The following is a 13,764-nucleotide window of genomic DNA, read 5'->3' as shown; positions in this document are numbered from 1 at the left end:
ACAGCAGCTCCATCAGTCAAACTTTGACTCAGACTGGATGTCATATCTTTATTACGTGAAATAACACAGAAGTTATTATAGAGTAATCCTCCTATAACTGACCCCCCAACCCAACCCCCCACACACACCTGAAACATCTCACTGTGTAGAAAAGCATCTGACACATCAAGGATGTAAATGTATGCATTTCTCAGAAGTGGGACTCAGCGTGGAGTCACGGTCCCAATTCCATGGTTTGAGGAGCCCTCTGGTGACGTGTTCAATGAACTGAACAAGAGATAAAAACCTTCTGAAACCGAACATAACAAAATATAAAAATAGGCAAAGAGGAATCTGGATTGAACATTAAAAAAAAAAAAAACAGAACTTCTCAGGCCAGACTGGACAGTAAGAAATCCTGTTCTGCATCTATAAGGATACAGTCACAGGAATATATTTGATTGCAATAAATATAACTTTTATTATTAACCTGTGCTGTATTTGTGTCCATGGGTATAAAAGGTTTAAGGAAATAGGTGTTGCGCAAGACAGAGCAAAAAAAAAAAAAAAAGTGGAACCAAGTTTTTAAGAAAACATAAATGCATCAGACCCAGTTGCGGTAAAATGTAGAAAAAATGTAAATTAGTCCTCTGAGCATCACACCTACTGGGTCTCAGCGATGAGTGAGAAAGGTGTAAAAACAACCCTAAAAACAGATACGGGTACGGAGATCTGTCCGGGGCGAAGGCACTGCTTTCAGCGAAGCATCGAGTTCCGAAACGTGTAGAAATGAGGGTCGGAAGAGGAAGAGCTGCACTTTCCCGTGGTTCTGCTTCCTTTTTCGTCCTTGACTGGATCCCATTCCTGTGTACAAGAGACCAAAAAAGGAGGAAGATTTCTCGGCTTCACCGATCCCTCACAGCAGTAGCCAACGGCCCGGTTTATGGGACAACGCAAGAGAGTCTTCACTGCCGAACTCAGTCATCATTCAACATCGGCTGGAAAAACGCAACCGTTCAATTCGTCCCTTTTTGATCCTTCCAAAAAATACCGCATTGACAAGCAAGTATGCTCAGTTGCTCCGGCTACTTATTTTTAATAGCCCCCTAATTAAACACCTTAATAAGTGATTAATTGTAATGAGGCTGGATGCTGCTGAGCTGTACAAATGAACTAAAATCAGCTTTAGGGAACACATTTAATTTTCCATTGACACAAGCAAAAATGTCACAGATTTATTCTTGCAGAACTACTGGTGGATGCAAAATCCACATCATGGATACCCATCATACAAAAATATAAAGGTCTGGCTATAGCAAAAGCCAGGACATATAGGGGTCCCTTGTGAAAAATCACGCCCTATAACTTGGCTCCCCTCGCATTTCAACGAGCTCTTCATACACACACTGAAAACATCCCCCGACAGCACAATGTTTGTCATATACAGTAGTTGAAGGCAACGCCGTAGGAGTCAGCAACCAAAGCCGCCCTCTTTTGAAGATCTTCCTTTCTCACACACTTGATCTAACCCTAAAAATTACCCCAGAGGGTGGGGGCACAGTCAATGAATTTCCTGCACGTAAACAGTAGTGCTGCATTTCTCTTGGTTTATACGAATCTGCCCTCATTCAGCCTCCATATGGAGATTTCTCCCTGCTCTGTTAATAATTCACCATGTTGAATCAGGATTCTTAGTGCGGGTCACATGTCGGTGTCTAGAGAGCGTTCACTTAATCAAACAGATTAGTCAGGTAATTAAAGCAAACTTGAAACAGATGCGACGAAAATCTCCGCAGGCAGCAACAAGTGCTGCGCCGCATCCGCCCCGGCGGGGGGTGCGTGCCGCCCCCTGAAGTGCCGGTGCGCTACGATCTTCGTGCCAAAACCCCACAGGTGTACTCTCACTCAAGAGCGCAGGAAAGAGGAAGCGAGATGGTTCGCACACATAGACGGCAATGAAAACAGCTGCTACATGACTGTGATTTTAACGGCCGATGGCGAAAGGAAGGAGACTGAGCAACCGGATGCAAAAGGACATTCTCACACGCAAGGCATCTTTCAAGATCAGCTCGCTCGTTGTGGATATTGACGATGTTACACTTGAAGATGCGTGAGCTTTTCCTCACCTGAGACCCAACACTGACTCTTCTGAGGGTTAGGTCTGAAAAAGAGCACAACACACACACTAAAGCTGAATGACAGTCAACAAGAGGTTTTCAAAACGACGCGTTTTAGAGCTTTCTTCCGCTTTGCATTAGCTTTGGGGCAGGTGATCATTCAAAAAAAAAAAAAAAAAAAAAAAATGTTAAATGACTTAAAAAAGGCGAAAAAGCTTTTATAGACCAAAGCATCAATAAAGAAGAATAAGCACGTATCTACAAAGCAAAGCAAGCGCTTACCGACAACGTGGTCCATGGCGTGAAAATTATGCCAGAAACGGGCCTCTTCCCTAAACACAAGACAAGGCTCTAAGGAACACTTCCACTTGCAGTTAGCTTAGGAATCTGGGAGATGTTGTGTGGACATGTGCAACTCGAGTGTGTCCGTCTATGGTTGTACACCCACCTTTTCTGTCTCTCTGCCACCAGCGCTTTGACTGAAAGATAAAGACAACCAGAAGGTGAGGAGCAGTGGGAGAATGGACAGATCCGTGCTGTGGTCAAGGTTCGAGCGTGTGTACAGAGGCACAAGAGCATGACGCTGTGCTTTCTGGGAAAATGAGCTTGTACAATATTTCAACCAGAGTCAACGTGCTGAAGATCTGATGAGGAATCCAGTTAGCTGATATTGAAATGGTTGCAATGGCGGGAGGCTCATCGTGCATCTACCTTTCCAGCGGACCACGAACCCCAGGGCTGTCAGCACCACCATGACCAGGACGACTGCCGATATGGAGCCCATGATCATTGGCCAGTCTGTCGGTGCTTTTGCCATGAAGAGTGAGAGTGAGTCCCAGTTGGTCATCAGTTTCACAGCCAAAAGATCACAGTGAAAACCGGCAGCACGAGAACTAGTGACGAGGTTACAGCTTGACTGCGGTCAACAAATTGGGCGGCAAAAGACTCGTCAGTAAAGACAACCAAGACTTAGAGAGCGCTCTGTCTTCTTCCACTTTGGAAGAAAGCTTTGGTGCTGTTTTGTGAAACTTTACCCACAGATGCGTTCATATCACCTGTGTGTTCTTCGGCTGGAGGTTGAGCAGCTGTCGAAGTATTCATGGCAGTTTCTGAAGCGTACATGGAAACATCAGTCAGGTTCATCAAGTAGGTCAAACCACTGAGGGGTTGAGTACATGAAAATGTAAGTGCAGGTGCACTCGCGCGCACACAAACACACACACACACACACACACACACACACACGCACACATACTTGTGAAAATAGGAACAGCGAGGGGAGGGCTGCGCTCCGACTCCCTCCGGCGTTGGTCCAGGAGCACACTGTACTGACACTGGTACTCGTTCAGATATTGGTGGTCAGCCGGCACCAAAAAGCTGGCACTGTGGAGCATCGGGGGAGCAGTTTGTCTCTCCAAGGGGTGTGAGGAGCCCAACTGGAGGAGCAAGAACTCAGCCCCAGGATAGGAAGGCGACCCCTCGCACAGCAAGACTCTGTCCGCGGGGTCCTGACGTGCAAAGGAGAGGGTGGGCGCAGGCAACGGCACTGAGGGGGTAAAAGAATGACACGGAGGGCAGTTGGCAGAGTTTGTACCTATGCAGAGGCTCACTTCAAATGTCCTGCCTGATGATCCAAAAAAGGAACAACCAGAAGAAGTAGTCTGCTGGTCACTTCCTGAACATAACCAGAAATAAATGAAGAAAAAGAAAGAAAAACCAAGGCTGCAGAGGACCACAGGGGGAGTATCTGTCCCTCTCCCTCCCCTCACCCTTGACTGTGACATGCATAGGCTCACTGGTGGTGGAGCTGGTTTGGCCATGCACTGACAGGGTGACCTGGTATGAACAGAAATAAAAGCCACCCTTCGCACCCAATGGTGACGGACATCTCCAGGCTGGTTTGGGTGCGGTACCGAGGCAGCGGTGGGACCTGGGAAGCCATCGAGCCCTCAGCCTCAACTGCACTCTTCAGCAGGACAAAAGTGTGCAGGACGGGGCTCTGGGAGGCTGGAAGAGCGCAGTGGAAAACAGGATCTGGCGCCAATAGACCCTTCCACTAGGGGGCTCCACACTTAAAAGCTGCTCAGGTGGAGAGGAGGCAGAAGTATAGGGCTGTAGAATGAGAGGATACAGTAAGAGTAACACAAAGTGAGGGGGGGCTGGAACTGTAGACCAAGAGAGGAACAGAGTGGCGGTGATACAAGGGGGGCAGAGACACTAGTTTTAGTCATCAGATTCTAATGCATTGAATGTGTTAGTAAAGGAACAAAGACACACACACACACACACACACACACACACACACACAGTGTCTGAAACTGCTAGTCTCAAGTGGGGTCACGGTGAACCGGAGCCTAACCCGGCAACACAGGATGCAGGGCTGGAGGGGGAGGGGACACACCCAGGACGGGACGCCAGTCCATTGCAAGGCACCCCAGGCAGCACTTGAGCCTCAAACCCACCAGACAGTAGGACCCGGCCAAGCCTACTGCACCGCTGCGCCCCCCCGAGAAAATAGCAGCAAAAGTTTATTTATATTAATGGGAAAAAACTGCCAGCAAGGCATGTCAGTTTGGACGAAAGCATCCGTTAGACAACTTGAGAAAAAAAAATCAATAAACCTGCCATTAGAAGTATTTCTTAAAGGAACCGATACAGAAGCTGGCATACAAGGATGAGGTATAGCTCTAGGTGTGAATGAATGTGACAAGGGTGCGGTGAAGTTTTGTGTGGTCTGAACGGTTGTGTGCGCTTCCTTTAGTTGATGCAGGAGGTACCGGGGTGCTGCCCGTGCTTTATGACTACCTGCACTTCCTGTTCAACGGTCGCTGAGGCTCCCATTCACAACAACAGCCTTGTGTTTTTCTTTCATCTGAAGATCCCTGGCTCATTCTTTTGTGGTCACATAACCGGCCGTATTGTACCGTGCTGCACTGATCCACACTTTCCAAGGAGTATTGCCAGAGAGTGTAACATCTGTGCGCTAGTGACGGGGTAACAGCGGTTAAGGTTACACCCATGAAGCCTAAAGTCATCCTGCCCAAGAATGGGAAATGATCAAAAAGAGAGGCAAAACAACTAAGAATTAATGAGAAACAGAGAAAATAAGGACAGAGGTAAGAAAACCTCACCCCGCTTGAGTGTGAAATCAACCATATTCAGATTTTTCGTAACGCAGGAAATTGTATTGCAAAAGTATGAACATGCAGTGATTTCATCAGCTGTTCAGACATGCCAACCTACGCTCGTCTAAAGGCCTCCACGACTTCAGCACAAAAGTCATCCTAAAAAAGTAGACATAAAAAGGTTGAACTGCTTTTCCGAGAGCCAAAAATGCAAAAAGGTCCTCACTCATCTCTTTCTGCGATTGAGATGAAATGCAATGCATCTTGATTTCAAACTGTCTCAGCAAGATTCTAGTTCGTCCTGTATTTTGAAAGAGTCGAACGTTACAGCATGAGGAAGACAGCAAAGTTTGAGTCCCGGTACGAGCCAAGCTGCCATACCCTCGAGGAAAATTAACAGCGTCTACGTTTACGTGTACGTCACTTTCGGAGACAAACATCTGCTAAAGGAATAAATGTAAATGTAATTAATTTCATAAACCTAAGTAATTTTCTTATTACTGTGTATCGCCCAGGGAAGCTGCTTTTAAAGGTGCTGAATTTACATTTTTATTAACCTGAGTTATATCAGTGCTTTAACTAGCTGTGTAAGTGGATAAATCCGTTAAGTACCTTTGGATGAAAGTGTCAAAAAGTGAAAAGCCAAGCATCGAAACAGCCAGTCCAAAACCCTGCCAGCTAGAGCTGCCCTCATGCGAACAGAATTAATTTTTTTACGCATACACACGCGTATTTTACACACAAACACGTGCGGTGCGTTCACCTGGCAGAAAGCAAAAAGAAGCTTTGGAAAGCTCCCAGGAGGCTTCCACGGAGCGCACGGATTCCTCCCGTTGCTTTACGCTCACCTGTTGAATCCCTCGGCTCCAGGTACGAACTGAAGGCACTGTACACACCGTCGCTGTTCTGATACAGGCAGCAGTAGGGTTTCCACCGTGCTCCGCGCTCCCTCACCACGCTAAAGCGGGCTTCTCGGGCGTCCTGGCCGAACTCGGTGCTGTTCACCAAATCCCGCTCTCTGTAGAGCTTGAAGAGGATCCCTGCGTAACCCGAAGGAGTGCGACACAGCAGCTCCACGACACGTCCTCGAGATGCCTCCTGGATGAGCACGGGTTCCGGCAGGGCCGCTGGAAGATGGGGTGGGAGCGTCGACGAGTGCTCTGACGCACGGCCTTGAGCTGCGTGAGGGAAGATGGAAGCAATCTATTCGATGGGTCCGGTTATGGTTATGGTTAGGGTTAGGTTACCACACCTGAAAACCACAAGTCAGATGGGCAGGCGGAAGAGCCCTGCTCATAAGGGCAGTTATATCACCCAGTTGTTCAGCACCAGATAATACGCAAGTATTACGGGTGGCATGGTGGTACAGCGAGTAGCATGATGCCTGGGTGGTGCAAAAGGACGTGGGTTTGATCCCTCCTTAATCTGTATGGAGTTCGCATGTTCTCCCCGTGTCTGTGTGGGTTTCCTCAGGGTGCTCTCGTTTCGTCCCACACTCCAAAGACATGCTGTTTGGGTTCCCCCATAGTGTGTGAGTGACAGAGAGGGTGTGTTCCACTGATGTATGGATGAGTGATGCGTTGTAAGTAGTGCATCTAACAGTGTAAAGCACCACAGTGAATAAGGTGTGTGGGCTCATAACACTACATAGTATCCTTGGAGAAAAGCATCTGCTAATTGAATAAGCGTGTAAGTACTCTATCTGAAATCTATGGGCTTCTGATTAAATATAAATTAACTCCACGTTTCAGAGAAGTATACTGTCAGAATTAATATTAATGTGTACTAATAGTTACTACATGCGGTTATTGCGGTTAAACTGCTCAAATGAATGAGTAGAACAGCATGTACTCACCGCACAGCAGTGCATGGCTGAGGAGGAGAAGGAGCTCCTTAAGCGAACAGTCATGTCCAGAGTCTGTCATCCTTTGTAGGAGATCAGTTCGAAGAATCAAGTATGAGACGCGGTCTCGTGTCTGAGAGGGAAGAAAGCCCACGTGAGCGCGAGCGCTCGGCTTTCGAAAACAGGAAAACTGCAGCAACTGTCAAGGCTGTTTTTTTTTTCTCTTTGCGGCTCAGCCTTTCTTAGCCATCCCAGCGTAGGAAACGTGCAGCTGTTTGAGTAGACGTCTCCACGGTCACTCACGACTCGGACCACAAAATTCCATCCGCTTATTAATAATACGATGGCTTCAGAGAGCGAAACACAATCGAAAGAGTAACCCGATGGTGTCGATAGGAGGTAAGCGTCGAAGAGCGTCCAAGGGAAGTGGTTTTTGAACATCTCCTCGAAGGCAGCACCGGGTTCGGTTTTGAATGGAGTTTGAAACACGGTGCCGTGACGACTGTGGGCCCCATTTCCGGTCTTCTCCTTCTCAGTCTTCTGCAGCTTTTTGCCGTTAAATAAGATCAGATCTTTTTCTCGGTTCCAGCGCTATGTGAATGGAGCCCGAGAGAGACAATGCGACACCAGCATTGTTTCTACGTCATGTTCACGGCTGGGAATAGAATGAAATGTGAAAATAGTGAGAAAAAGTACATGGGCTCTCACGGTCAATAACTCGTCCCAAGTTCAGCTGCATTGCTGAACCATCAAGTGCTTCCTGTAGCTGCTGACCAGGGTCTTAAATGGCAAACTGTAGACGAGCTTTAATTTTCTCTGTAGCGACAAGTGGTTTCTGCTTTTCCGCTCTCTTGCGCATCTCATTTTTGCAGTGTCTTATTGTGGATTCACAAAGACCAACTTCATCTAACACAAGAGAGGCCTGTAATTCCCTAGATCGCACTTTGGGATGTCCTTTCAACTCTGGCGTTGATCATTTTACAGCAGGCTCATGCAGAGATTTTGGAAGAATGGCCGTTCCTAGGTAGATCTGTTCCGGACCGTTCCGGACGTTCTCCATTCGCAGAGTACGATTCTGATCGCGGTGCGGCTGAAGTTCAGAGCCTTAGGAATGGCTGTGTTACCCTGTGAAGGCTGCAGCAACTTTTCCCACAAGGTCTTCAGAAAGTTGATGTGAGCGTGGGTGGCATGGTGGCACAGCGAGTAGCGCTGCTGTCTCACAGCAGCTGGGTGGTGTGAAAGGACGTGGGTTTGATCCCCGCTCAGTCTGCGTCGAGTTTGCATGTTCTGTCTATGTGGGTTTCCTCTGGGTGCTCTGGTTTCTTCCCACAGTCCGAAGACATGCTGTTCATGTTCACCTATAGGGTGTAGGTGACAGGGAGTGTGTTCCCCTGATGTATGGATGAGTGACCCAGTGTAAGTAGTGTATCTAGTAGTGTAAATCACTGTGGTGAATAAGGGCTGTGGGCTGATAGCACTACATAGAGTTTGTTGGAAGTTGCTTTAGGGAAAAGTGTCTGCAGCATGTTGAACCTCCATAACCCTCTGTTTCAAATATGACTTTTACCATTAAGGGTTTAAGTAGTTAAATTTGTATTATACTGGACTTGGTCACCCAAGATCAGGCTAGATTGTTGTATTCAAACAGCAAACTCTAATTACCCCCTTAATTAGGCCGATTAATGTTCGGAAGTCAGTTACTTTTCCGACTCATATGACTGCACATTTCATTATCTTACACACCAAGGGGATGAAATAAAAACAATACTGGTGTCTTTTTTCTCTCTCACGCTTCATTCATGTACTAGCGGAGCTGATAAAAAGATCTGATCACATGTAGTGCCAAAAATCAGCAAAAATTGAGAAAAAGCGTTTTCACAGCGCTGTCTGGTTTTTTTTTCCCCCAAAATTATTCTCTATATCACGTTGACATCTGAAACACGTTGACCCCGCTGGCTGTATTCCCTCTTCTGTTTTACCTTACAAGGTGCTGGGGCAACGTTATTAAGACAGGACCTTCTAGCGGGAAAGTCGCCCATCAGATACATTATTGTGTCCGTAGCATGTAGCTGACATTTTTCTCCAAGTTAACGTATAATCTTAGGTTTGTGTACTAAGATACTTAGAATTATTTACCCTGCTGGGTAACTTTTGCCATGTTAATTTAGAACAGATACTTTGCTCAAGGGCACTAAGCAGTAGATGGGATTTGAACCCAGAACTTTTTGGATGCATGGCTCTGATCACGGTACCACCAGCTTGCCCATTATAAAAAGTAGCTCTGCACAATCACCTGAGAAGAGCGTTGGGTTCGAATGAGCGGAACCGTGCAGGCTGAGGGTCGGTGAAAGGGGTTTACCATTCCTCCTGTATTTAGTAACCCGTTCCCTAAATGACTCATTTTGAACTATTTATAAACTAATTGTAGGAAGAAAAAGGAGAAACTCCCCTGAGAGAACTTGGCTCATTTTGCTGATTCACTTCCACATTTTTGAGAACTCGGTTCGCTTTGCGTTCTCGGTATCTTTCTCAGAACGGATACCTAGCATGGGAATAGCAAACCTGGACCTGTCCCATGTTACTACTGCATCTCGTTGACAAACATTTTCTTTTACGCCGCGTTATGTAGCAGCGGAGGTCACGGGCGGACACGTCCGGACACGTCCGGACACCCGCCGCTGTCGGAACTCTCAGGAAAATCACTCGGACGCACTGATCTTTTACGGGAAAAAGGCACGATTGGGAAAATTAAACCACGATGACAAAATAAGGAAGAAAAAATATAAGCAATACATAGTTGTGCAACGAGAAGCACGGAAGCTCTTCCCTCCTTGTGGATTTTCCACGAGGTGGGTGTGGAGCTGCAGGACCCGGACTTGTTGAGAGTCCAGAAAGTGCTGTGGGACAAGGACGGGGACAGCTGCCGTCCAGGGCGCGAGCCAGGGCCCCAGGTCGCGGTGTGCGGGTCAGGTGGACCCTCTTGTGCAACTGGGTTGACATGGGCAAAGCGGGTGTGTTAAGAAGAGAATAACAGAGGGTTGGATATTGGCTTCACCGCTGCTTTTGTTCCATGCAGTGGAGCCAGGCAAACACACTTAGAGATAAAAAGGCCTGTAAATCCTTCTCAGCCAGTTGGCAGGAGGCAGCTAGCCAAGCACACCACCCCAGCCCACAGTCCGCACACCGGGGCACCCTTGTACCCAGCACTCTTCAGTGTGACTCCTCAGCAACAACAGCCACCACCACCGAGCACTGCCAAAGCTATCTCTACATGCATTTTCAAGAACCGCTTGTCCTGAGCTGGGTCGCAGTGGACCGGAGCCTATTCTAGAAGTACTGGGCGCACACCCTGGACGGGACACCAGCCCATCTCCGGGGCAGCCACGCACACACGCTATTTAGGGACACCAGTTCAGCTGAAGGGTTCGGCCAGGGCCCGCTGTGTGGCGGGTCTGGGGTTCGAGCCCTGCCTGGGGTGCCCTCCAGGGTGTGTCCCTTCAGCCATGCACCCTGCGTTGCCAGGCTAGGCTCTGGTTCACCGCAACCCCCGCTTGGGACAAGCAGCTGTAGACATTGTGTGTGTAAAGTACCGTATATTGAAAATGAAAACTTCCAGCTTTCCAAGAGCCCCTAGCTGAGACCGTCTCAGGGTCCTTGGGGGGAGTATCCGTCCCACCCACTATATCTATATAAAAAATTGCATGCCTTTCTGTTAAAGACATACTGAGCTGGGCATGGCCCCCAGAAAATAACCTTCTGTTTACACTGCTTGTCACCATATTGCAGAAAATATACGCAAGATATTTATGGGTATTCTTAAAATTTGTTAGTTTTTAATTTAAAACGACAGAGGCATTATTCTCTCGCTCCCGCTCATAGTTATTTAGCATTTATATTATAAATTTTCAATTCCACAACAAACACAGCGCTTGTTTGAGTTTCTAGTGTACAGAGGCGGTTCAATGAGCAAAATCAAACACCAGACACACTTTTATGTCTTCCTCTCATCCACATACAAACCCCAGAGAAAGAGAATTTATAATGCATAATATAATGAACAAACACATGAAGCAACAAACCCAGATGAAAGCGCCAACTGTTTGCTGTGATCCTTTTCCTTCCCTATGAGGCGCATTCAAATCGAACGAAATCAAAAGAAAACAAATCTGAGATCCCAGGCGGCTAACCCGGGAAGGCACTCTTCCCAAACAAACGCTCGCGCCTCCGCCGCCGACCGACAAAAGGGTGTCACCTGCCCATCTGCGACAAAGGTACACATGATTTGTTGGTTGAGGGACTTTGCCACCGCAGCACCGTGTGAGTGAGTTTCGCTGAGCGTGACCACTGACCACCGCTCTCAGCTTTCTGAACGTACCAGGGAGGCCATGTGGGGGATTTGACTCTGGAATCAGTTATTTTCCCGGTGAGGGTTATTGGAGGAGGCACAGTGGCGCAGCAGGTTTGGCTGGGTCCTGCTCTCTGGTGGGTCTGGGGTTCGAGTCCCGCTTAGGTCGCTTTGCGATGGACTGGTGTCCTGTCCTGGGTGTGTCCCCTCCACCTCTGTGCCCTGTGTGGCTGGTTCGGGCTCCGGTTCACCATGACCTGGCTTAAGACAAGCAGCTTGTGTTTTTGTGTGTGGATATTGGAGATTACGCACACGGGGATTCTTTGTGTCAAAGACAGGTGGACAGATTGAACAACCTCTACCTTCTGCCCAGAGATGACTTCAAGCCAAGGTGAAGAAGCCAGGTGTTGGTGGTGTGACAACTGAACCGTGAGCCTCAGTGTCACCTTTATGGGGGGGGCGCACTACAGCACAGGTACAATAGGGGGCGCTCTAGGGAGGATCACCACTAACGGATGAAGAACACGCATCGCTTCCTGCAGTTTGCCAGTGAAACAAAACACTTTTCACTCACTTATGGGCTGCTGCCGCAATTTTTAAAGCCAAATTATCATAAAGATTTCAAAACACATCTCCTTCATTCGGAGCCTTGATGAAAGACATCTCTTTCAGACTCAGTTCTCTCTGGGTATCCAATATACTCCATAAATGTACATTATGCCATTTGTCACAACTACTTTTGTATTTCCCATCAACTCCATATGCTGCTACTCCATGTTCCACCTGGGGGGTAAACCCTCGACACTCAGGAAGCTTCCAGCAAATCTTTACTGACACATCTCCTCGAACCCTGAGCCGTGCAGCGACTCCTCCTCCTCCTCCTCCTCCTCCTCCTCCTCCTGCAAACTGGGCTCTTTGAGGAAAACCTCCCGCTCATGTGATGGCACAGAGTGACAGCCTGACAGTTTCATACCACACGGAGAAGTGCTGAAATCGAAATAACGAAAGCCTCGACTTCGCAAGCCGCGCAGTTCCGCTGTTGTCGTCACCTGGCACAGGAAATTATATACATAAACCCAAAAACACTGACATGTTTTCCAGGTAAATGCTAACCACCACTATTTTAACATTCCGTCAAAAATATATTTTTTTTGGTAAGTAATAGGAAAATGCACAAGTACATTCCACGTTGGTTCTTAACTGCCGCAAACCCAAACCCAAAGGCGGAGGTCAGACTGCAGAATGACATATTGCAAGGGACGGACTCACACACACACGACTCTTTCTGTAAATTCATTCACTTAGCTGATGCTTTTGCTCTAAAGCAACTGACAATTATTTACCCATTAGGTCAGCTGGAAAACTTCACTGGAGCAATTTAAGGTAAGGACCCTTTATCAATGGCCCTATAGCTGGAGGTGGGATTCAAACCTGCAACCTTTGGGTCCAAAGGCAGCACCTCTAGCCGTTACATTACCGGCCATCCCTGTGCCCTGTCGTCTTTATTTGCCGAAACCGAGCGTAGAAAAGCAGTGCATCCTGCACGAATACAAGAGCATCGCGACAGGGACTACGGACACGTGTGGGAAAGGTGAGATTTAACATTCTTCACGGCAGGAGATTCTAAGAAAAACAATGCAACAAAAGGTGGAGTCGACAAGGCTGTAACTCTCCTCCTGGGAAATTATTCATGAGATGAGCGCCAATGCTGGGGAACGGGGGACAAAAATCTGAATTCCGTTCACTCCCGGGGAAGAAAAATGCTATGTGAACGAGGGAAGATGAAGGCACATTCTTAAAATATTCATGTAGTGACACATCTATAAACCAGAACTAAGGGCCCAAGAGCAAGTTCCAGAAACGGTCCTTCTAGGTTTTTACATTTTAGAACAGAATCTTTAAAACATGACTCACAAACTGTTTTTGACCTAGTTAATCTTACGGAGGCAGAAATGAAAGGCATTGTGAATTAAAACTATAAAAATATGAAAATTAATTGTAATTTGACTTAGTTTTAAAAACACCCTATGATACATTTCACACATTACAATCCCTTAACGGAAGATTTTTTTTTTTTTTTTTTTCCTCACGGATCAAAATGGATCACCAGCCCATAAAGGGTGTGCCTGTCCAACTCGACAGGAATAAATTTCTTCGTTCATCATTTCCGGTAATTAAAATCTTTATTCGATAAATAAATCAATCCTAAAAACTGCCATGCCAATAATAAAATTGAAAATAAAACAATAAAAATCAATAAGACCAGCTAATGTAAAGACCACATGGCAGAACCTTTAAAACACCAAAAAAAAAAATACTCCAAGGCTTGAAACCATACATAATAAATAATTAAAC

General features: G+C 46.9%; 1 protein-coding gene across 1 annotated transcript; it reads right to left on the bottom strand.

Annotated features, from left to right (window-relative positions):
* Positions 1-357: 357 nt before the first annotated feature.
* Positions 358-7,229, bottom strand: LOC108939937 (uncharacterized). Its single transcript, XM_018761625.2, has 9 exons — positions 7,077-7,229; positions 6,070-6,399; positions 3,352-3,642; positions 3,152-3,205; positions 2,808-2,903; positions 2,545-2,575; positions 2,379-2,428; positions 2,106-2,140; positions 358-843 (listed from the first exon to the last, which is right to left on the bottom strand). The coding sequence occupies exons 1-9, from the start codon at positions 7,144-7,146 to the stop codon at positions 736-738; spliced, it is 1,065 nt and encodes a 354-aa protein (XP_018617141.2). The 5' UTR covers positions 7,147-7,229; the 3' UTR covers positions 358-735.
* Positions 7,230-13,764: the final 6,535 nt, after the last annotated feature.

The sequence above is a fragment of the Scleropages formosus genome, chromosome 20 (genome assembly GCF_900964775.1).
Source record: "Scleropages formosus chromosome 20, fSclFor1.1, whole genome shotgun sequence".
Lineage (NCBI taxonomy): Eukaryota > Metazoa > Chordata > Actinopteri > Osteoglossiformes > Osteoglossidae > Scleropages > Scleropages formosus.
This window is presented reverse-complemented; position numbering and strand designations above follow the sequence as displayed.

Bases quoted from the DNA above. Each gene is read 5' to 3' on its own strand.
- LOC108939937 (XM_018761625.2), bottom strand. From the start codon at position 7,146: ATGACAGACTCTGGACATGACTGTTCGCTTAAGGAGCTCCTTCTCCTC. The intron at 3,643-6,069 runs GTGAGCGTAAAG...TTACCCCCTCAG, and splicing joins GGAGCCGAGGGATTCAACAG to TGCCGTTGCCTGCGCCCACC. The intron at 3,206-3,351 runs GTATGTGTGCGT...TGTACGCTTCAG, and splicing joins CGCTGTTCCTATTTTCACAA to AAACTGCCATGAATACTTCG.